General features: G+C 36.8%; 1 protein-coding gene across 1 annotated transcript in view; it reads left to right on the top strand.

Annotated features, from left to right (window-relative positions):
- Positions 1–4,392: 4,392 nt before the first annotated feature.
- The window catches only part of LOC113491174, an 83,787-nt gene continuing 65,460 nt past the window's right edge, over positions 4,393–22,719 (top strand). The window contains exons 1-3 of the mRNA XM_026867924.1: positions 4,393–4,423; positions 5,143–5,202; positions 6,228–6,412. Of these exons, the coding sequence (XP_026723725.1) occupies positions 4,393–4,423; positions 5,143–5,202; positions 6,228–6,412 (276 nt within the window). The remainder of the gene's footprint in view (positions 4,424–5,142; positions 5,203–6,227; positions 6,413–22,719) is intronic.

Below are 22,719 nucleotides of genomic sequence, written 5' to 3' on the forward strand. Positions count from 1 at the left end.
ACAAACAGTCATAAACAGAGGTCACATATCTTTGATTCTTTTTCAATATACCATTAAAATAACTATTGAACCATGGCTTACATTATTTAATTCCTTTCAGAAGGCTCTTAGGCATGGCATTGATGAATGTTATGCAGGTCCTCTCTAATATAAAGTTGTTATGTTGTTGTGTATGTTTAAATATTTCAAAGATGTTCTGTAAAGAGATAAAGTATTTCAACGGTAATAACTAATTTATTTGTACTGAAGGTACTTTAGTTTGACTACATTTTAATTTCAAATTCTTGTCAGCCATCGATTTCCTTGGGATACCAATAAGATAAATAAAGTTGTTAACCAAATGAGACTTCTAAATCAAAATGTGTGTAATAAACTGCAGGCTTTTTGTGTTTGCTACCAAACATCAGTGTTAGAAAGAATCTCTATGAGATTTGTTTCTGATAAACACTAACTCGAATTTCAATAAAGTGATAAACAATAGCTCACAGAGAAGAAGCTTTTCTATAGCAAAAGGAATGAATGGCGATGTCTGATTTTGGTAGCTTCAAAAATAATAATTTGGACCATGGGAGACTTATTTTAGTTCATCTTTCCTGGACATATGTTACACTACATATTTGCATTGGTAAAGGGATGGCATCTGCCATTCTTATATAGATTAATATATATATCATTCTTCATATACTTCAGTTTTTATTGGCACAGTGAACAGAGTAAGGTACTATTCATAATAGGGGTTACTTTTTAGAATTAGGGGTGGAATTAAATCTTCTGAGGCAGAAACTACAGAAAATAATAATGATTGCAAGTGCTCAGAAAGTTGAAAACATTTGATTGCTTTGGGAAAAAAAGAATCAGTGAATTTGAAAAGAATAACAGGATAATCAGGCAAGTCATATTTTACTACTCCAGTCTAAGAGCCTTTTGGGTTTCCAGCACAGAAGGCAATTTATGGATCATCAATCTATTATTTGTGGAAGTAAAAGGAGAAAAAATACTTTTGTCCAAAGACAATGGTCTTGATTCTGATGTTTCTGAGGCAATAAAAGTATATGCAAGTGTAGATTATATTTTTGCCTTTTTTACTATAGGCACCATTTTAGAATCCCAACTTACTGCTTACAAATTCTGTAAACAGACATCTGGCTGCTAAATCTGCCTGCTCCTTTGGAGGTGCCAAATGAAGCTTTTAGAACTAGTAAAGATATGTTTATTATACTTACAAGATCCTTAAAATGGCAGGTCCTCTGAGTTCATAACATTTGTCATTTGTGAATAATTGCTTTTGAAGTGGAGGTCAGGAACTGAAGCCAGAAACGAATTGATGTTGGCTACAGTTTGTAAACAAGACTCCCTTGCCATGCTAACTCGATTGTCCCTGTTGTTATTTCCTTTGGCTTGCTCTTAACCTTGTTCAGTTAAAGTAACTACAGAGAAATTAAAAGGCTGATTGAGTTTGGGGAGACATATTTTCTCATATAAATGCAACGTCTTAAGAAAAGAGTTTAGGGCATTCAAAATTTTTCATGTATATCTGGGGATGTAACTATATTCACAGGTATAATGTGATTCTATATGTTCAGTAGATATGTAAGAAGTGATTAAAACATTTTATTTTTCAGAAAATTCAGAAGTAGAGTGACTATAACATACTGCCCTCTCTAAATTTACTCATCTTGGTCATCTATTAGCTAGATTTTTTAAAAGAAAACTGTGCTTACTGAACATAAAAAAGCAAGAAATTAAGCTTTTATTATTTGGCTTTAAGCCAAACTCAAACTTTGAAAAAACATTGACTCCAGGAATCAGTGATGGACATTCCAGCAAAAGGAAACAGAAAGTATCTGGATCAAACAACTGGTGACACACACCCAAAATCTTGTTCTAAGCAAAAAAGGAACATACTGTACATATGGAAATAAGAAATCTTTGTCTCATCAGCATTTTAGTAGTAGTGTAGCTATCCAAATCATTAGTTCAGTTTTGATGCTATATGTTCAGAGAAAATTATACAGAAAAATCTCATAAATTATATCCTTATAAATATTATATGATAAAAATTACTATGATCTACCTCTTTTCCCTGGAACTATGCTCACCCTTCCAATGTCCACTTGGGTTGAGTTGACAGTGCCAAACATCTTTCTCCATCAGAGAGGAATGTGTTTTACAGCATGTCATTGCCTCCCTGAGGTCATCATTGGGAGTGGTATGATGTCCATGGTAGTGGAATCCTTTCCTCTGCAGTCTTGGTGTCCAACTGGAGTTATTTTTGGATGTTTTCTTAACAAGGTCAGCTTCCAGCTAAAATCTGAAATTTGTCCAGTGGCATCCCTTTAGCGCAGTCTAACACAAAGGGCTGTTAACTTGTCCCATAATGACTACCTATGTTTTTCAGTCCTTTGCCACATGCAGTATTCCCAGACATGAAGCTACAAGCAGTCAGGCAAAAGTCACTTTATCACTAGACAATTATTAAAGCAAGCTAAATCCGGTTCAGGCCAAGGCAAACATAAAAAATCCTGAGATCTTGAACTGCCAGTTCAATATTACAAATGCCATTTCAATAATACAAAGCCTGTGTCCTGTTACTAGTAGTGGCAAAAATCACATTTACTGTGCTACAACAAAGGAAAACAGTGGGAACAAGGAAAACCAACAGTAGAAAGAGCATGAAAGAGTATATAGAGTATAAGGTATACAGTATATAGAGTATGGAGTATAGAGTATATGGTCTAGTCTCTCTGAAAAAGGACAGTTTCATGTAACAGCGAAGCCACTACCATGTCATGTCACTTGGAGTTCATGAATCATTTCAGGTACTTGTTTTTAATGGCAACCCTTTAAAAAAGGTGCAATGATTTTATAAAGATGATGCGAAAAAATTGCAGTCTCTTTCAAAGCAACATGATGAAGATGAACTGATGCAAGCCTGTGTTTGCAATAAAAATTCTGTAGAAATGTTGACAAAGTAGTGCTTTACAATATGCATAGTTTTTGGGGAATAAAATAGTGACCTTTCTTTTTTTCAAAATGTCAGTACTTTTTATATAACAAAGTATTAGAATCTGCAGGTTGAGAAATAATTTTACATTACACAGGGGTTTCAAAAATAATTAGAATTTTGCAATGACATGTTGCAGGTCAAAGATTAGGGTTATGGAAAACTAATTAAGAATTTTTTTAGAGGGTCTTTGAAGTAATTTCATAAAGGCCTATTGCCTCCCTATATTTTAATATCCTTACTTCTTGCATCAGTTTTTCACACCGGATCCTGAAAATTGAGTGGTCTGCATCTACTTACAGGAGCTCTCACCGGCATAAAGGCGGATTTAATGCAGTGCTCCAATTAATAACTTTAATCATCCAAGACAGTGGTGTTTGGTAGATCCGTGATTAAGTTTGATAGGAAATTTTATATTGTAGATGTATTTTTTTATAAAATGCCAATTTGTCAAAGTGAAAGCTGTTTAAATAAAGACAGCTTTTTTGATAAAATGCTTTGGAAAAAATGTTTTTACATTTAAATCCCCCCAAATTAGTATTTTTTTATTTTAAAAGTATTTTGTTTTTAAGACTATACTGAGTCATATTAAAAAAAATGCATTAATTATTTTACAAGGTAATGAATAAGACTAATGAAAATCAAAACAAAAGTGTTGATTTATATTTAATTAAATTTTTTAAACTGCTGATTCATGAGCATTTTTGGCGTTTTCAGTATTTAATCTCTGTTGAGAATAGGAGCTTCCTGTGATGAGAAAACATTTTCCTCTCAGTTCTGTTCGTGAGTGTTTGCTGGGAAATTGCAGTAAAATCTCAGGTATATTGGTTACTGAACTTTGTATTTCTCAGGAAAAAAAAAAAAAGTCTAGGGAAAGATGTTTTCTGAAATCAGTTATTACTAAAATTTTAACTATTTGTCTTTCTTGTCACAAGTAACTCAGCCAAACCACGCCATTCTAGCTGGCAGTGATCAGCTTTGATGTTCTGTCATCTGCTGGAGGAATCTGTTTTTGATTCATCTCTGTTTGAGCCACTGGGTTTAGGTCCAGGGAACATGGTTAAATCTTCACTGTCTTAATCTGCTTTTGCTACATAGGTATTTTAAAGGATACCACATATATATATATATATAAATATATATATATATAGTCCTGAAGTATATGCTGTTTCTCCAACAGTCGAACTGAAGTCGGATACAAGAACATAGTTTTGATTGCATACATGTCTATAGTTCCTTTACTGAGAGTTTAATGTATTCTGAACTCTACAGACAGTTTTCCATGTTTAGCTCACTCTTTGCTGCATTGTCATGGAAAGAAAAAAAAAAAAAAAAAAAGGGGGTGGGCAGCCAAACTTTTGGTTTAATGAAATTGCCAGATCTGGAATATGCTGCCCAGCAAACATCAGGTGGTTCCAGGTGAGCTGGAGAAATGCACGTGAGGAAGAGAACTGCAAGAAAGCAGACTATCCCCACCTTCAAATTCTGCCCCGAGAATGAAAACACCTGGGCTTGAGCAGGTTTGTAAGGAGGGGGCTGCTTGCTAACACAGATACACTTCTTGAAACAAAAGTCAGCAACTGCAGGGAGAAGCTTTGCCAGGTGACACCAGTTTGGGAAGCAACTCTGGTCTTTAACAGCCAGCACTAACAGACTTCAACAAATTGCTTCCAGTGAAGTTCTGCTCCAGTCTAAGATGCACAAAGAAAAAAATTACCTTTCTTGTGTTTGAGTTTATTAGACCAAGTGAAATTTATTCTGCACCCTTGATGAGGTATCCCGTCATTCTTACTCCCAAAATTAAAGTCTCCTATGTCTCTTCAGCAATTAATGTAAGTGCTAAGTAATCATTTCCCCCTATCTGATAAAAGTCAAGTAGCTTTATTTAAATGTCAGCAATCATTCTGCTTCCTGCTATCTCCTTCCTCACAACACATCCTATCTCCTTTAATGCACGATGTCAGTCAAGAGTTTTGATTTTAACATAGCTACTTTGCATTTTTTCATTCCTCTGGGAGTTCTCCACTCTCTCCTCATTCTCTTGGGGAAGGAGCTTTTATTTGATCAAAATAATTCAAATAACCCCTGTTTGTCTTACTAGGTAGTGAGTTAATGTAACCTGTTCTACTCTTTTACAGAACCAGTGACCCCATGGACCTTATGCCTCTTTGGACAGCAATGTGAAGAAAAGGAAATAGGTATCCAGAGGTGGTGTCTTTCTCATGGCTTGAAGTATGCTCTAATACATATGCTTCTCTGGCTTCTGTCAGAATAATGAATTCCCACACCAACATTTGTTCACCATTTCACATGCATTCACAAAGCCTCCTGCAGTGAAGGCACGTGAAAGGTGGTTGTTCTAGTCCCTGATATTTCAGAATGATATGTGGGTTCAGAGCCCTTACATTTTTAATTTTGGGGGATAGGAGCCATCTGTCTTGTAGCTGTGTGCATTACCTAAGCCAAAATAGGTCCTATTGCATTCCAAGCAAATGAACATACTCTCCAACACTTAAAAACTAATTATGCTCATTGTTTATCACCAGTATCTTCAGTGTGAGAGAAGATACTTTATCCTTCAGAAACTAAGTAGACCATGGTCCCAAGCAGTAAACACCAATCTGACTACGACATTCTCTAGTACAGCTCATAAGCAAAAGAAATGCAAGCAGTTGAGCTGTGCTGATGCTGTGATGACTTAAGGATGTTTTCTATTACACATGCTAGCTTTCTCCAAAAGGATTTTTATTCAGGATTCTTCTGTAACAGTACTCCATGCAGAGTGTCCTGGTTTGAGCCCAGAGGGCAACGAGCACCACACAGTCGCTCACTCACCCCTCCATCCACAGTGCTGGGAAGGAGAAAAATAAAGAGCTCAGGAATCGAGATAAGTACAGGGAGGGATGATTCAGCCATTATAGTCATGTGCAAAAGACAGACTCGTTAGGGGAAGAAAAAAGAACATCAATTTTATTCAGACACTAACAACACTTAACAGACAAAATAGGACAGTGTGAGCTATTACTACATCTTAAAAATAGCTTCCTCCCACCCCTCCTTCTTCCCCAGCTCACCTTTGATCCCAGTTTCTCCACCTCCTCCCTGCAGCGGCACAGGGGACAGGGAATGGGGGGTACAGTCAGTCCTGAACTCTTTCCTCCTCAGGGAGGGAGAGGTGCTCTTTGTGTTCTTCCTCTACTCCAGCGCAATTCCTGTCTCACAGGAGACGGTCCTCCACGAATTTTCTCAGATGTGAGTCCTTCCCACAGGCCACAGACCTCCCCAAGATGCTCCTACACATTGCAGTCCTTCCAGCACAGAACTACAACAGCGGTGGCTTTCCACAGAGTCCTAGCCGCCTTCATCATCAACAGCCTGCTCCGCCATGGGGTCCTCCACGGGCTGCAGGTGGGCATCTGCTCCACTGTGGACTGCCATGGGCTGCAGGGGAGTCTCTACTCTGGCACACCTGCCCCCCTTTCTCCTCTTTCCTTCCACTTACCTTGGTGAACACAGATATTGTCCTCACAACACCAACTCCTCCTCTGAGGTTTCCCTTCTTAAATATGTTATCACAGACACCACTAATTGCCTTGGCCTTGGTGCAGAGGCGGGTCTGACTTGCAGCTGGAGGAGCTTCAAGAAGCTTCTCACAGGGGCCATCACTATTAGCCCCCTCCCCTGCTACCAAAAACCCCTGCCAACTCACTCAAACCCAACACACAGAGATACTTTGAAGTGGCATTTTTGGAAATAATACCTCTGAAATTTGAAGCAGGGTGAGTGGTTACCCCTGGGGTAGTTTTCACCTATTGTTTTTCTAACTCAGGGCAGTGTCTCTGTGTATCACCAGCAGTGCCGTGTAGACAGAGGCAGCACAGCTCTCTGCCCACTGCTGAACTGCATAACGTAGACACTTCCAAATGCAAGCAATGAATGGCATTGCCACAACATATTACCTGCTAATTATTGTTGTTCATGCACCAGATGTTAGATGGAGATGGAGAGTAGTTATTAAATCATAAGGAATGAATCATTCAGGAGACCTCTGAAAAGGGAAAAGCTGAAGAATTAGAAATACTTATTTTAATCACCTTTGCGAAACTTATATTCAACCTCCAAGATACAAGTGTGCTCTAGCACATGTGCTCCTTTGGCTTCATAAGGAACACTGCATTTCTTTAAAATGCAAACTTTCTACAGTTTGTTACAATTACTAGAATTATGTTCCAAAGAACAGCTGTGTGACTATTAAGACGCCTTCACAAATGCAGTTTTGCATACTTTTCATTGAAGTACAGTTAAACCCATACATTTTAAAAATATAATGTGTGAAAATGTTCTTCAAATTTGTTGCCAAATATCCACAATATACAGAAAAGACAGGGGGGGTGGGTACATACAGAGAAAAATGTATACCAGATGTACTTTAAGTTCAACAGCCACATTAGAATACTAAATATTTTTTTTTTTCATGGTGAGTATTCAGAGCTTAAATCTCATGTAATTCCTGGTTGTAAGTCAGTAAGGGAGGCAGTAACTTTTGAAAGGCTCACATATGGCTCTTAGAGGGAAAATGGATTAAGCCAGTGAATGGGAGATAATACCTCAGGTAGATTTTTAAATGTCTGAATATGAACTGCAGAGAATTTCTAAAAAGTATTCAACTGGTAACATTTTGATCACAAATGTCTGCAGTTTCCAGAGGCTTTGCAAAATCAAAACCCAGTATTTCCCAAAGATGCACAAAGATAATTTCATACTACTGGGAATCAATAAGCATTTGGTGAGAGGAAAAATCTGGTGGTTTTATGAACTGTACCTGTCTAGGATCAACCCTAACACGTTAGTCTGATAACTTTGTCTACAAAAACAGAAAGAGAGAGACGAGCAATTTTTCTTCATTTCAGTGTTGTTGTTATAGTTGGAAGGAATAAGCAATTCATGGAGTTCTGCATCCAAAAAAATTTCCATTAAGTCTGTTCCAAGAATATCTGGAACTGAGTGATCACAGGCAGCATTTCCTTGACACATTTAATAATGACAAGCATATACCTATAAAATAATTTTGATTAAACTGAGTTTCAAATTTAAAAGACATTAATAATTTCTTTGATTAAGTGCTAAAGTATAATTTTATTTTTACAAATAGTTTAGAAATATAAAACCCTGGCAACTGAAGCACTTACTTGAAACAGATATTTGGTTTAGGTTTCACCAGTTCTGTGGAATTTTCCATTATATGTCTTGCTGAAAGATGCATGATATCATCAAAACACTGGTGATTGACGTGTCCCAGGAAGCAGAATTTTAACTGTTCCATATGAAATAGCTGTCTATCCACCATGGACAGAAAAAGTCCAGCAATTTCCCAATCAACCACAAGCCTAGGCTAGTATTATAGAAGTAAATTCTTAACTTACTGAATTTTTATTTTCTTTTAATACAAGATTCCTAATGGTAACAAAAAGGTTTTTTTCCTTACTAGCATTCTTATGAAAGCTTGAAGTAATCTTTCCTTGCCACTTCAACTTCCCCTATATGTAAGAGAAAAAGGGGCAGCTGAGGAAAAAAAAAATCCTTTACAAAACTAGCTAAAAAGTAAAAAAGGAATTTTACAAGGTAGTCTTTGGGGAACAATATCAAATACTGAAAACCTCAGAGTTTGACATTATCTATCTAAACTAAGTGAGGGACCATATTCTTCAGGAAGTACCTGAAAAGCTCATACACTGAGATAAGTACATCAAACTTTTCTTCTTCTGGTTCCACACTTTGATAAGCAATTTTCCCAGTCAGTCATGTTTGTATTGCATTTTCCATCGAAAGAAATGCCAACATACATCATAAAACAAGACCATATGTTACTAAAACAGTATATATAAATATGTTTCAGAAATGAACAGTTCTCTTCTGGAATGAAAGATTGAGACCCAAATCGCATTACAGTTTTCCAATTATAATTTTGTCATCTAGAATGTGGAAGATACACAACCCATAACCAGTTTACTTATGCCAGCAGGTTCCCAGGCACAGGTACTCCTATGCCAAAAAAATATCCACGGTTTAGCTTCCATACTTCAGGAGGATGGTGTCAATCTGCCAGCAGGAAATTGTTCCTTCATTCAGCTTACAGTGATTCTCCGTGATGGGGCTGTGTCTTGGCAAGGACTAGTATAATGGAATTCGGCCCTAAGGATGGAAAATTCCAGTCCTGAAGTAATTGATTCGATCAAGTTGAAAGCTAGTGACATTTCAAGAGGCACGAATAAGGAGGGAATGAGAGCAAAAGCTGAAATTCAGACTCTATTATAGAGCGTATTGTCTATTTGCATTACAAAAATAGGCTTCTTATAAATACATTCTTCCACTGAGCATCATAAAAAAATTCAGAGATTGACTGGTACAGAGTATCACAATGTATTTATTAATCTTAAAACTGACATAGTTATTTGAAGAAAAATGCAAATTTTTACCTGAGAGAAAAATCTTAATACTTCAACTATATATCAAGGACTTTGGTAAAATCTTCATCACTGACCGCTTTTTAAATTGAGACTGTGTGTTTGTCTAAGAGATATGCTTCTGTTCCAGTGGGAATTAATTCAAAATCTCATGGACTGTGTTATGCAGGTCAGACTATGTAATTGCAAACGTCCTATATAATCAGTTAATCTACTAATTCAATTTTATACTATGCATTTCATATAAATTCTTGTATCCAAATAACAGAGCCACAATGAGTGATTTTAAACTCTTTTAAAGGCTAGAAGAAAACCAAAGGGTTAGAAACACAGTAGAAAACATAAGCTGGAAAACAAAATGGAAAGGATCCCAAAATTATTAACTCAATACTAAAATCTATTATCTAATAAGCAGACAGCTAACATTGAGTTGTGTAGACCCCAGCTTTTCTCTTCAGGTGAGGACCCTAAGCACTAGGCTACCCTGTTGTTTTCACTTCTGGGCTTTGTACTTCTGGCGGCTTCACAATAATTCTGTTTCAGTGGGAAAAAATGAATTTGACCCATCTTCTTCAGCTGTTAAGACTATTTGATGGGACTTGGTGTCATTACTTCCTGCTCTCAAGCAGAGAGGGAGATCAAATTAGTCAAGAAATAGTTCTTGACTTCTCTTTTGACCTGTTTCTGAATGACAGCCTTTATTTTTTTAAATGACCATTGTGTTTTGTGATGGACACTGATGAGTGTCAGGTATGTTCTGACTCATGTTTGAAACAATGCAGGGCAGCAAACATTTTGAAATAGAGTATCTTGTCTATGTCAGGCACATGCCCAGGCCATTGAAAAAAAAAAAAAAAAAAAGATAACTAGAAACTATAATTAAAAAATAAATTCTTATTAATTTTGCTAAAATATTGGATCTGAAATCATGCAAATTCCTAAAATGTATTCTCTGCATACACACTGTACTGGGTCTGGCTGGGATAGAGTTCATTTTCTTCACAGCAGGCTGTATGGTGCCATGTTTTCAACTGGTGGCCAAAAAAGTGTTGATAGCACACCTGTGTTTTAGGTATTGCTGAACTGTGCTTGCACAGTGTCAAGGACATTCCTCCTTCTCACTGTGCTGCCCCAAAGAGTAGGTCGGGGTACACAAGAGGTTGAGGGGGCACACAGCTGGGACAGTTAACACCAACTGACCAAAGGGATACTCTATATAATATTATGCTCAGCAAAAAGACAGGGAGGGAGTTTTTCCAAAGTGACCATTGCTTGGGGCCTGTCTGACAGACTCTGCTGTAGTGAGTGAGTGCTTCTAGCATCACTTGTTTTCTTGTCTTTTTTTTTTTTTTTTTTTCCCCCCCCTTCATTTATTAAAGTACTTTTATCTCAACCGATGAGTATTTTATCAGTTTCACCCTGTCAGTTCTCTCCCTCAGCCTCTTGGGAGAGAGTGACTGAGTGACTGGATGGGGTGTTAGTTGACAGCTGGGGTCAACCCACCATAGACACGACATTCAAACTTGTATTATTAACGCCATGTCTACACCTAAGTTATTGTGGGAATAGTCAGATTTTGGCAAACATTTTGAAAACTATATTTCTAAATTGTAAAACAGTATAATATGAAGTATGCTAAATTTGTACTGATGTAAAGTTCTCTTAAAAGACCTGTTCCATTTTAAGTTAGGAGAAAAACTAACTGGATTTTTTTGAGACAAAAAAAAAATCAGAATTCAATAGGATTTTGTCACCTAAATCCTTTACAAGGAGATTCTTAAAGGACAGAAAATGCATCATCTATTCTAAAGATTCATGCAGATTAAGGACTACAGACTCACAGAACATTTTTAAATTAATATGCATAAGATGTCTGTTCAATGCCCAGTATATTGTTCAAAACAATTTTTAGACAATATTTCTTCTTCTGCCAGGGTGTTTTTTTAATATGCAGTATTATAGAAACACAAGTATTTATGCTTGAACATATTTTGTATCAATTTACAGTATTTGTAGCCAAGATTGGACTTGAAAAACTGTAAAAAACTATTCATAAATGTCCCAATTTGAAAAGTATTTGTTCAGAATTACAAAAGTTAATACTAATAAAAGTTAAAAATACAGTTCAAATGTGAAAATAAAGGATGAGTCCGATTTCAAGTCTTTTCACTTGCATTCTGAGCAAGACATATGGCACATGAATTTGTTTTTTCAACAAGAAATGTAATCTTTGTACAAAATATGCATATAAATCTTCATATACATAAATTTTTGTAGCATTTTTTATTTCACTACTCTGAAATATGACTTACATATTGTCAAACGATTCTGCCCAGTACAACTAATCATTATTTCTCATAATTTGTGAAATGTTACTATATTTTGTGGCAATACAGATGTAAGCAAAATAAAATCTAGGCATGAACAAAATTCACATTTTCTAAAATAGGTCCATAATAACTTTACAAGTTCCATCCTTTTTTAGCCCTGTTAAAGTACTTTAAAAAAAAAAAATCCAAAATGGATTTATAATCCATAATTCAATCAAAAAGCATTGTTGTATATAATAACCTAGGGTGATGATGAAAGCTTATTTTAAATGTATTCATAGTAATTTCAGACTAATCTGAGCAAGGAAGAACTTAGTCTTTTTCAGTGTGATCATTGCCCTTGTTGAACATGCAATTATTATCAATTTACTATTATAATGGAAAAGGGAAAAATCTTAGTTTTTTTAGTACTTGTCTTCTTTGTTGTAGTCTGTCTGGTTTTTACATACTTTTTTTTTTTTTTTTTTTTTTTTTTTTTTTGAGCACTACAGCACTACATTCCAGAGAAGATTCTCAAGTTCATAATGGAGATCACATTAGCCGTCTCTCCTTTCACAAACACTGGTGTATATGAATGGAGGAAGAAAGAAGCAAAGTTTTCCCTGGAAAGTTTTTCTCTGGAAAACACACAGATGTCTCAAGGAAAAGAGGAAAGTACTTAGGAAACTATAAAATTCACCATACTGAAACCAAGAGTTGTACTGGCTTAGCTGCTTCTAAATGTTAAGTAAAAAAATAAAATAAAATAGGATAAATCCCCAAAACACCACTTCACCAGTTGGAACACCTATGGAACTTCTACCATTACATCCACTGGTCTGTCTCCAAGTCCTTTTCCAGGAAAGAAAATAAAAGCATAGAGCAACAACAACAATACCATCATAACCCGTTCCCCACATAATCACACAACATTCTCCAGATTTCCCTTTTACTCCAGAATGACAACACTTGCTTTGAGGAAAATTTGCTAGCCACTTTATTTGGTCATGAATTATAATCAGAAGCTCTTTTATGACCACTGCAATTTAATGCATGGGTACTCCTAAATTCCCTGAAATCTACTTTAAGCCAGGTAGAAACTAAGTTTAATCCAAATAGTATACCTATCCACTGTATATTATACAGGTAAACTAAATCATTTGATCTCAAATACATCTGTGAATATCCACAAATAAAGCTGTGTGGATTTTACTAAACTGGTTTATTGCAATAAATTACAGTATTTTCTAGGTAGAAACTATACAAACATAGGATGTCTCCTCATAGGAACTAGGTTAAATTAGTGCTTCTTTTGCATATACTTTTCCCTCTGGCTTGTTTGGTTTGGGTTGGGTTGGGTTTTTTTCCAGTTTGTTACATTCAGAGTGAGAATATTAGACCCTATGAAATGTCTGGAAATTTCATTTAGTCCCAGGCTGAGGTGCTTTGGTACTCTGCTTTGCTAGCTCAGCAGTTGGGTAGGTTCCTGCAGCCAAAGCCAAAAGCAGTGAATAGCTGTGGGAACCTGAGGTTACCCCTGAAAACTGCCAGAGCCACTTCTGTAAAAAAACATCTGATGACAGCCCTTGGCCTGTTTGCATTCTGCTTGTACCAGTTTGAACCAGAGGAAACCCTGCTGAGTCTAAGACCTTCAGAAAAGGCTCAGGGCCTCTACAGGACGATCAGGATGTGCAAGATCCAGGTTTTGCAAAATCTGTGCAAAAATAGTGTTTGCCAGGGCCTTGCCTCTGTCTCTGAATAAACTACCATCAATTCAGGTATATCTCTGAATCCTTGTCCCCTGTGTGTCCCTCTTTGGGCCACAACATTTGACCTTACGCATCAAATTGCTATGCTAGGTCAGATCAGCAGCGAAGTATCACAATTTCCACTCTACTCCTGAATCCCCTAGGCAGGCAGCTATACAGCAGCCTTCCCCTAGCTAACTTTTAAATTGATACCCAGTGTTGACTTTGTGCACTAGGGTGCACAACTCGGGCTTTTCACTCTGACATTTCATTTTTTATTATCTATGTGTATATTTTGTCCTTTTCTAAAATGCACTAACCCAATTATATCAGAGGGAGGCAGAGGAGATTAATGTCTCATATTGATTGTTCTGTGAAAACAAAACAAAACAAAACAAAACGGTTGTAAATGTCTCACTTTCCAGCTCTGCTGGAATTCCCTAGTCCTTTATATATCAGGAGAGAGTAATTGCAACACTTTCTGCACCATTTATTTTTTCTATGAGATCTTATGGATTTATTTTCTTTAATGATACTCTTTAGATTACCTTCACATAGAGGTTTTCAGTGATTTTAATAATTTTTGTTGTTCATTCCCAAATCTCTCTTTAATCCTATTATATTTGCATCATGTTTTAAACAGGGTTATACTAAAATGTCATCTCAGCAGAGCACCACAGAGGGAAATGGTGTGGCTTACAGTGTTCTCAGGTGAAAGAAACACCTTGAAGTTTATTGTATCTGATGCTCTAATATATAGCGGGAACATCTGTAGACAAGAATCCATGAACAAGGTTATATACAGCACAGCATTAGCAAAGAATTTATACAGCATGAGCTATTTGGCCAAAAATTGGAAATGAAAGAGAAAAACCCAAGAAGATTTGTTCCCTTGCAGTTGTGTTTACTTTTATCATATTCTGTTACAGTATGCATAGGAATCAGACTCTCACTCTGAAAGTCTTAAGCCTGTCACTGTTTAAAAGGTATTTGGACAATGACCTTAATAGCATTCTTTAACTCTTGGTCAGTTCTGAAGTTGTCAGGCAGTTGGACTAAATGATCATTGTAGGTGCCTTCCAAATGAAATAGTTTATTCCTCCCTGATAAATAAATAAATAAATAAATAAATAAATAAATAAATAAATTAATAAATAAGATGTTCATCTAAATAGGAGCCAAGTCATTTCAAACTTGCCAATAAAGTGAATTATGAGCAAAGGTGAGAGGATAATTTACCTTTTTTTTTTTTTTTTTTTTTTTTTTTTTAATGCTCTAAGTTTTTCATATCTTCTCCAGTGAAGGCAAAATGTAGTCCACAAAAAATTAATTGATTAAGAGCACTGTGTAATGCAAAAATGTCTCTAGGGATTGCGGGGGGCATCTGAGTGTTTTGTATCAGCTCTCAGATGAGGACATGATATGTACCTATTACAGTACTTCTCTGCTTTTATTTTGCTCAAGCCATTGTTGGACTATCCTTGAGTGTCTGTGCCAGCTTTATAATTATCCATAATCAGAACTGGCACTGTCTCAGTAGTTCACAACAAATGAGAAGTAAGAAATGCAAGATGAGTGATTTTAAATTTTTTTTAATATAGATTAGGGGCAAAGAATAAAAATTCTTTCTCCATTGAACTCTAAAATTAATTTAAAAAGATAAACCTCAGTGACTTTATTGTCCTTTTCTTGGGAAAAGACTACTTGGTTTTCTTAGAAAGTACAAGTATCTTAAAACAAAATAAAGTTAGAATCCAAACACCTCATTAAAAAATGCAATTATATTTCAATTACCCCCTGGGGATTACATTGAAAAGAACATTTTGATTCTGCTGCCATTGGGTCTAAAAGAAAGAGAATAATGAGAATTCTTGGCCTTTGCTGTACATAAAGTTAAATGGCAAAGCCATTTTCATTCCAAAACAATAATTCTTGCTTTTTACTTATTTAAAGATTTCTTGAGATTGTTTTCTCCTTATCATTACTTATAGAACTGAGGTCCCAACTGAGATTTTTTTCCCATTTGAAATCTCTGAAATTCTCTTTGAAAGCTTTAAATATCATACTGAGGTCATCACCCCTCTAAGTGGCATTTTGACTTCCAGTCACACCAGGTGAGACTCTTACCCCAAATTCTTTACCTTCATGGCAAGTAATGATCCCAAAGCAGGGTCTGTTTCAGCACTCTGTGTTGAGGGAAAAAAAAAGATTATTAACAACTTTCACAGACTGCATCCTATTTAAATACTTGCTGGAGATAGGGATAACCTTGATTTCCAGGTGATTGTCCACAGTTGTGCCATTCAATTGACATCTCATTAATAAATTCATTACTTTATGTGGTGTGGAACATCACTGGAAAAGTGATCACATACCACATCACATACCAGAGAGTCCCAACCTCCAAGGATTCCCAAAGACTGTTATTTCTAGCCTAAAGAAGCCTCTGTACGGTATCCTGAAAAAGACATTTTAGTTGCAACTGTCCTTAACAGAAAAGACAGTTAAGGCTGTTGGATCTCACCTGCCTACACTAGGACTGGAGTGAGTGTGTGGGCACTTGGAGATCCTTGACCGCCGGTCAATCCAGCTATGACCAATACTGCTAATAAAATTGGGTCAGCAGCCAATTCTTGGCTCTGAGACTTCACAGTTTGAACTGGTTTATGTCCGTATTTGTGCATATATTTACAATGTAAGTGTCTATATTAAAGCTAGCCACCTCAGCCCATTTTTGTATCCAATGTAGAGACATATGCTTATCTGAATGTGATTCATACTGTCCTACAGTAAAGGTCTGAGAGAGGTGAGAGAATAAGATGGACATTTTTGTTACTTTTATTATACACCTTTACTTTAGGATGAGTCAGATTTAGGCATGCATCTCTGCTGATTATAAAGGAACCCTAGGGTGATTGGCATATGCAGTTAAGTGATTTGAATCGTCTTCTGATGGTAAGAAGCAGTATTTGAGGCATATTTGCATGGAGTAAAGTAAATTTGCAGTCAGGAGCAGCTCAGAAGGGAACCTCCCTCTTGAGATGCTGTCCTGGGATCTGGGAAGTGAGAAGACGCGTGACATGGAGTCAAAGAGACCCAGCAAAGGATGGGACTTTTACTAAAGAGCCACACATTGACCCCAACACATATTAAATCCCCTTACACTGAATAAAGACTGGCAGGAAGCCTTAGTCTGCAACATCATGGTTTACTAAGCCATGTAGGTGGTGAGAGGTTTAAGTTCTCACCAACCAAAATGTCAGGGGGGTTTAGCCAAGGGTATCACCCAACTCAGGTGAGCATTTCAAACTCCTCCTGGACAGAAGTGTGTGTGGAGGGGCTCTTACTGGCAATGCATATGCTGGAATCCCCTCTTTCCATTCTCCAGATAGAAAGTATATATACTTTGGAAATTTTATCCCCACCGATTCTGAGCAACCAAAAATGTATTCTTCAGTGAACTAAGTGTAATTAAAAATGCATTTAACCCTAGCTTAAAACCACAGACACCCCAATTTCCTCATAAGCTATGAATTGTCATCAGGGACTCCTAGAAATGAAAATAATTCTGTCTTTGGCAAGGTTTATATTTGTGTTTACTTGCTTTTAAATCATTAGCTTGCAGATCTCTTGTTAGAGATTATATATTTTACAACAGGAGATGATAGTGATTCTTATAATTAAGAATATCAAAGAGCCTCAGTGAGAGGCCTCTTGTTTTGATCATTTGCAGGCTTTTGAAAGTTTCATTTGTTACTCTGCTTTTTTTGTTTTTTTTTTCCAGAAATCAATATTTAGAGAAAGCTTGAGATAGCTTCTGCCTCTAAAGCTATGAAAAAAATTTTTTTACTCTTCACAACATTTCTGAACCATTCTGTGCAAACACAGTTGTATATAGAGAAGAATCTTGTTCAGTGTTCTGGTATAATTAAGCACTATGATGATAACTGAAATTCACATAATAAAGAACTTTTTCAAAGGTAGCAATATATGTGAGAGATCTGATCCATAAAAAAGCAATACTTACTTGTAGAGTCTCAAAAGCCTGACTGGAGTTTCTTGGCAATATGAGATGGGTGTAGAGGAGGATCAGCAAGGAGAATAGCTCACTGAAGTTACTCACTGAGATGATTTGAATTTTATTTGGGTTAAAATGCAATTAATTTTTCAGTTAGAGAAAAATAATTTATTCAAGTAATGCCAGAAAATGAAAGGACAGTACACATGCAATTAGGACCCATGAGTCACCTAGCCTGATGAGGAAACACAGTAAGGAATTGCTGAATGGGGTGAGTGGGTAAGTCTGAGGAAGCAGCAGCTGAGGACACGGTTCTACCTAGGGTCAAGGGCTCTGTACACCCTTGAATCATTCCTAAAGAACATGTATTCTGGGGAGGTAACTGTGTTATAGATGCTGAAACTGCAGAGGTGGCACCCAGGCTGAAAGGGTGTAGAGGCTGCTTCAAAGTAAGCACATGTACTGAGGTGGAGGGCAGAGCTAAAATTTCTTGAGCTGTGGTTACACAAAGCAGAAGGAAGCTGATAGCCTCTGCCCTTGGCATCAGAAGTGTACTCACTTCAAATAGCTTCCCCAAAGCTTCATACAGCCAGATGATGGAGCTGCTGAATTACTGGGTTTCAACAGCCCTCAGTGAGATAAAGTGGAGGAGGGGAGCGGCTGACTTAATACATAATTTTGTTAGCAATGCAACACTAAATGAGGACTAAAGTGAGTACTCCTCAGTTCTTATAAAATATTATTATAGTGACTTGACATAGTTTCTTTCTTTTCAAATATTTTCTTAGTCTCTTGCACTTGATGCTTGTGAATAAGAACAGCTTGTAAGGGCAGCCTAGCCCTGGAACCCATCCATCAAGGGTATTCCCACTGCAGCCTCCCCCATCGCTTAGTTTCCAAGGGTTTTGCCAGGGGTCAGGATGATTCCTTCAGAGGAAAACTTAAACCCAGCCCCTTTCCTTCTAACAGACTTGGCAGAATTGCAACTAGAACTATTAGACGAAAAGGCACCAGGCACGCAGTGTCCAGAGCAGGGAGAAAGCTATAAAAGAGCACCAATGAAAAGCACACCACAAACTTAAAAAACAAACAAACAAAAAACCAAAGATCCCTCACAAAAAGGCTTGATAGATTTCCACACAGAAATGCAGTTGAGGTACCATGACCATTACTAAATGCAATATAAGGGAATGACTTGTATCAGCAAAAACAAAAATCAAGGGAAATCTCATACTGAGCACATAAAAATATTCAGTCACAAGCCTCAATATCAAGTTTGTGCACGCGGATTCTTAAAAATGCTAAACATTAGTAGTTACCGAAACTTGAACTTTGAATTCATAAAAATAATTATAACACTATGAATTCCCTGAGAATAGTTCTATTCTCTGTAGAGCAAGAATGTTGCCCCTCATGACAATACCTACAGCTACTAGGAAATTTAGTCACTCAGCAAACCACACCTGGCAACCTGAATTCAATTCGCTTTACTATATATTTCTCAAGCCTATTACAAGGTCACCCTGGCTTGCTTGGGTTTTTTGTGCTTTTTTTTAAAGTAACTATATAAAATACATAATCTAAAATATATGTGTGAAAATTATTTGGTTCCACAAAAAAAAAAAAAAAAAAAAAAAAAAAAACCTGGCAAACACAAGAAATTTCAAATACAAATCCCATTGATCTGATTTGTAATTGACTTTAATGGAATTAACTTGGTTTACAGGAAAATCAGGAATAATGTCAGGCTTTTCAGAACCACACCACTGTCACCAGCTTAGAAGGACCGTGAATGTAATTTTAAACCCTCTTTATATGACAGGATGGTGTAGTGGCCTAGATTTGCTATCTTCTTTGTTACTAGAAAAATGTATTCAGCTCACACATTCAGCTTCTGAAAGTCCATGTCAAGCTTCTCCGTGCTGTTAGCATGTAATCAATATAAAACATTACTCTGGAGTTTCCCACTGGGTAGTGTTTATTGCTTGTACTATCTAAAGCATTTCCAGGAGGGGCAGGCAGGAAGCTGCTGGTAGCTGCAGGGCTCCCACATCTCAGTCAGATGCTAAACAAAGCCAGTTTGCAGGCACTTTTTCAATAGTGTCTCCTTTTTCGGAATCTCAATGATCTGACTATCAATGAGGAATCTATTTTTATCCAGGCAGCTCCTCTCAAATAAGTGATCCCATTGAGTAGTTTTACTTTGAATTTTAGCACTACAGAGGGGAGATTTCTAATAATTCTCTTTTCTGGGATTTTTTTCCCTTTTCTCGTTACTCTGGTAATGATCTTCCTATTGCCTGTCACCTAAAAGAATTCAATCTGATTGATGTTGATTTATGAGATGTCTGAATGATGGCTATAAATCTTGCTGCATATAGGTGTCCTATTGACTTCAGTGAGGTTTAACATGTGAAAGCAGTGATGTACCTGCAGTAGAACTCAGACTCTGGGTTTAAGTTGATAGAACGCATTTGCCCTACTTAATTAAAGAGGGCAAGGGAGCAAACTTCAGCATTGGATCCCTGCCTGTGCCCAACGCTGGTTAGCTCATTCACTCAATTACAGACTGCTCAAACTATCTCACTCCGATGGGAGCTAGTCCCAAGCAAAGCAAATGATGCCCCCTCCTCAGAAGTGTTTGAGGCCAGGTTGGATGAGGCTTTGAGAAACCTGATCTAGTGGAAGGTGTCCCTAACTATGGCAGGGAGGTTGGAACTAGATGACCTCTAAGGTTCCTTCCAACCCAAGCCATTCTATGATTCTGTGATTCTACTGAAATCGGTACAACTCTACATCAATGCTAGGGTTTGGTCAGAACAGGCATAGACATAGGGTCCATGGGCAATGCCTGAGGACAGATGGATGTCTCCAGATGGGAACTGCACATATCCATGCTTTAAGTGGTAAGGTAATTCCATTATATACTCAGTTGAGTAAACCAGGCTCATTCCTCCTGAAAGGAGCACAAGACTCTAGTGGTCCCCTTACAATTAAGCCCCAACACATCTTAGAATCACAGATACTCTCGTCTTTTTCTCCTCTGGAACAGTAAATAGTGATTTATTTTTTCTGCACAGTGGCTCTTCCTTGACAGGCAAGTTGAGGACTGACAACCTCAAATTCACCCTCATCTTAAAGCAGCCTGCAGCCTGGTGGCCAGAGTGCTGTGCTTTCCAATGAAGTAAAGGAACTGAACATGATTTTCCATGTCCTCTGTCACATACAGAAAGCAGCTGGTGAGATTGTGGTTTGTACAGTGCTGCCTACAGTATGCCCTCCTCTTTTCAAGGAATCTAGAAAATAATTTGCTGGAAAAGGACAAAGAAAGGAAGTTGGAAGAATTGGGAGCAATGACAGTAAATGGAAAATCTTCATCAAACAGGAATAGAGGGAAATTCCCTCCCATCTTTATCAAACCTGCTGAAAGCCAGGACCCTTCTGTCCAAAATATCTTATGAATGACTCCCATCTGGGTTTTATGAAGATTCAACTTTCTTGTTGCTTCATGAAAAAAAATACCTGCAAAGGTCTTTATTATAGCAGAATCCATCCCACTAATGGCTTTAAATAGAGATTGTTCCTCAAGTAAGCTATGGAAGATAGATCATACTTAAAAATCATCCTTCCAGTCTTTGATCTACAAATTCAGAAGCTGATGGCAAGAGGAGTCTCCATTTTAGTCTAGGTTTATTTGAAATATTTTACATACTTTTCATACTGTTAATGTCTCCTCTGGTAAGCCTTTGGCTTTTTTACTAGAAATACATTTTTGTCTATATCCTTAGGGCAGCATTTAATACAGAAGTTTTACTTTGTACAATTACAAAATACATTAAAGAAAAAAGGCATGTTGTCTGCATGTTTTAGTCAATCCAAGTATAGGTGCAGAGCTGAGATTCCTACTTTGGAAGGTAGCTGCTCTATATTTATGATCAATAGAAAGAGACAGGCACTTCGGAGAGATAGAGTTCAATTAAGATCCGAATTGCTCTCTTAAGCAAGCTGTTTTGCGCTGTGATGACTACAAGACTACCTTGGCAATGGTGTGTGAGTTAGATATCCAAGTCCTCAAACTCAGTGAATCACAATCAAACTCATTTCATCTTATTTAGGCATGATTATAGGAAACAGAATCACGGCAATCAGTGTCACTTCAAATGTTCATGTGAAAGATGGGTGTGATTATTCATGCCTCTACATTATACTATTCTGTAAATTACTCTTACTTGAAACTGAATAATACGGATTTGCAGTATAATTATTTGTAAAAAACAAAGAATCATATTCTTTCAGCCCTAAAAAAGCTGAATTATTACAGTTTTTAATATTGTCACCATATCACTTCATATTAAAAAAAAAAATTACTCTAGCTGAGCTAGAAACAAAAGAACATTAAATAATATGACTATATCATGATACTACACTTCTTGAAAAAAATGTGGGTTGTCATAACAGTTTTAAGGTCTGAAGCTTTACATAACATTGAGGAATGCACAAGATGGTGTACAGAAAACATACCCCAAAATAATTACTAAATCATAAGCATTTTGACTGCAGAAAAATATAAATATAGGGACAACTCAGTTGAAGCAATAAAATAATGCAATAAAATTGTAATCAGAATTTCAAGAGTTTCAGTTAATAATGAAACTTATTAAAATATACTTTTGCACAACCTCTCGCCTCTGTAGTTGAGTCCTATTCAATTCGTCGGAAATAAATATTATGATTTTTTACTAGCCATCAAGTCACTAGATAAGGAAGGACATAATTTGCATAAAGAAATGCTTGTGGGTGGATCGTGTTATTTATGTCCTTCTGCAGAACCATAGTCTGTTCTTGACTGACTTCAGCAGAAGTGCAATGAGTTTAATGTCCAGTGTTACAGAAATACAGAATAATTTCCAAACACCAGAAGGTGAAGTTGAGGATACTGGGAGAAAAGAATGGGTCAGCTAAAGACAGTGTCACTTCATACAGTTAGTCAGAAATCTCTAAAATGTCTTCTAAATTATTCTATCAGTCTGTGCACAGCTGCCTTCAAAACAAACCCAATCTTTTCTTTAAGAACCTATGGAGATTGACAGAGGCTGCCAGAGATATTCTGATTTTATCAAAAGCTAATATAATTTTCCTGAGTGAAAAAAAGCCTGAATAAAACTATCTCCAAATT

The sequence above is a fragment of the Athene cunicularia genome (assembly GCF_003259725.1).
Source record: "Athene cunicularia isolate RWA chromosome 1 unlocalized genomic scaffold, athCun1 chr1_part1, whole genome shotgun sequence".
NCBI classification, from domain to species: Eukaryota; Metazoa; Chordata; class Aves; order Strigiformes; family Strigidae; genus Athene; species Athene cunicularia.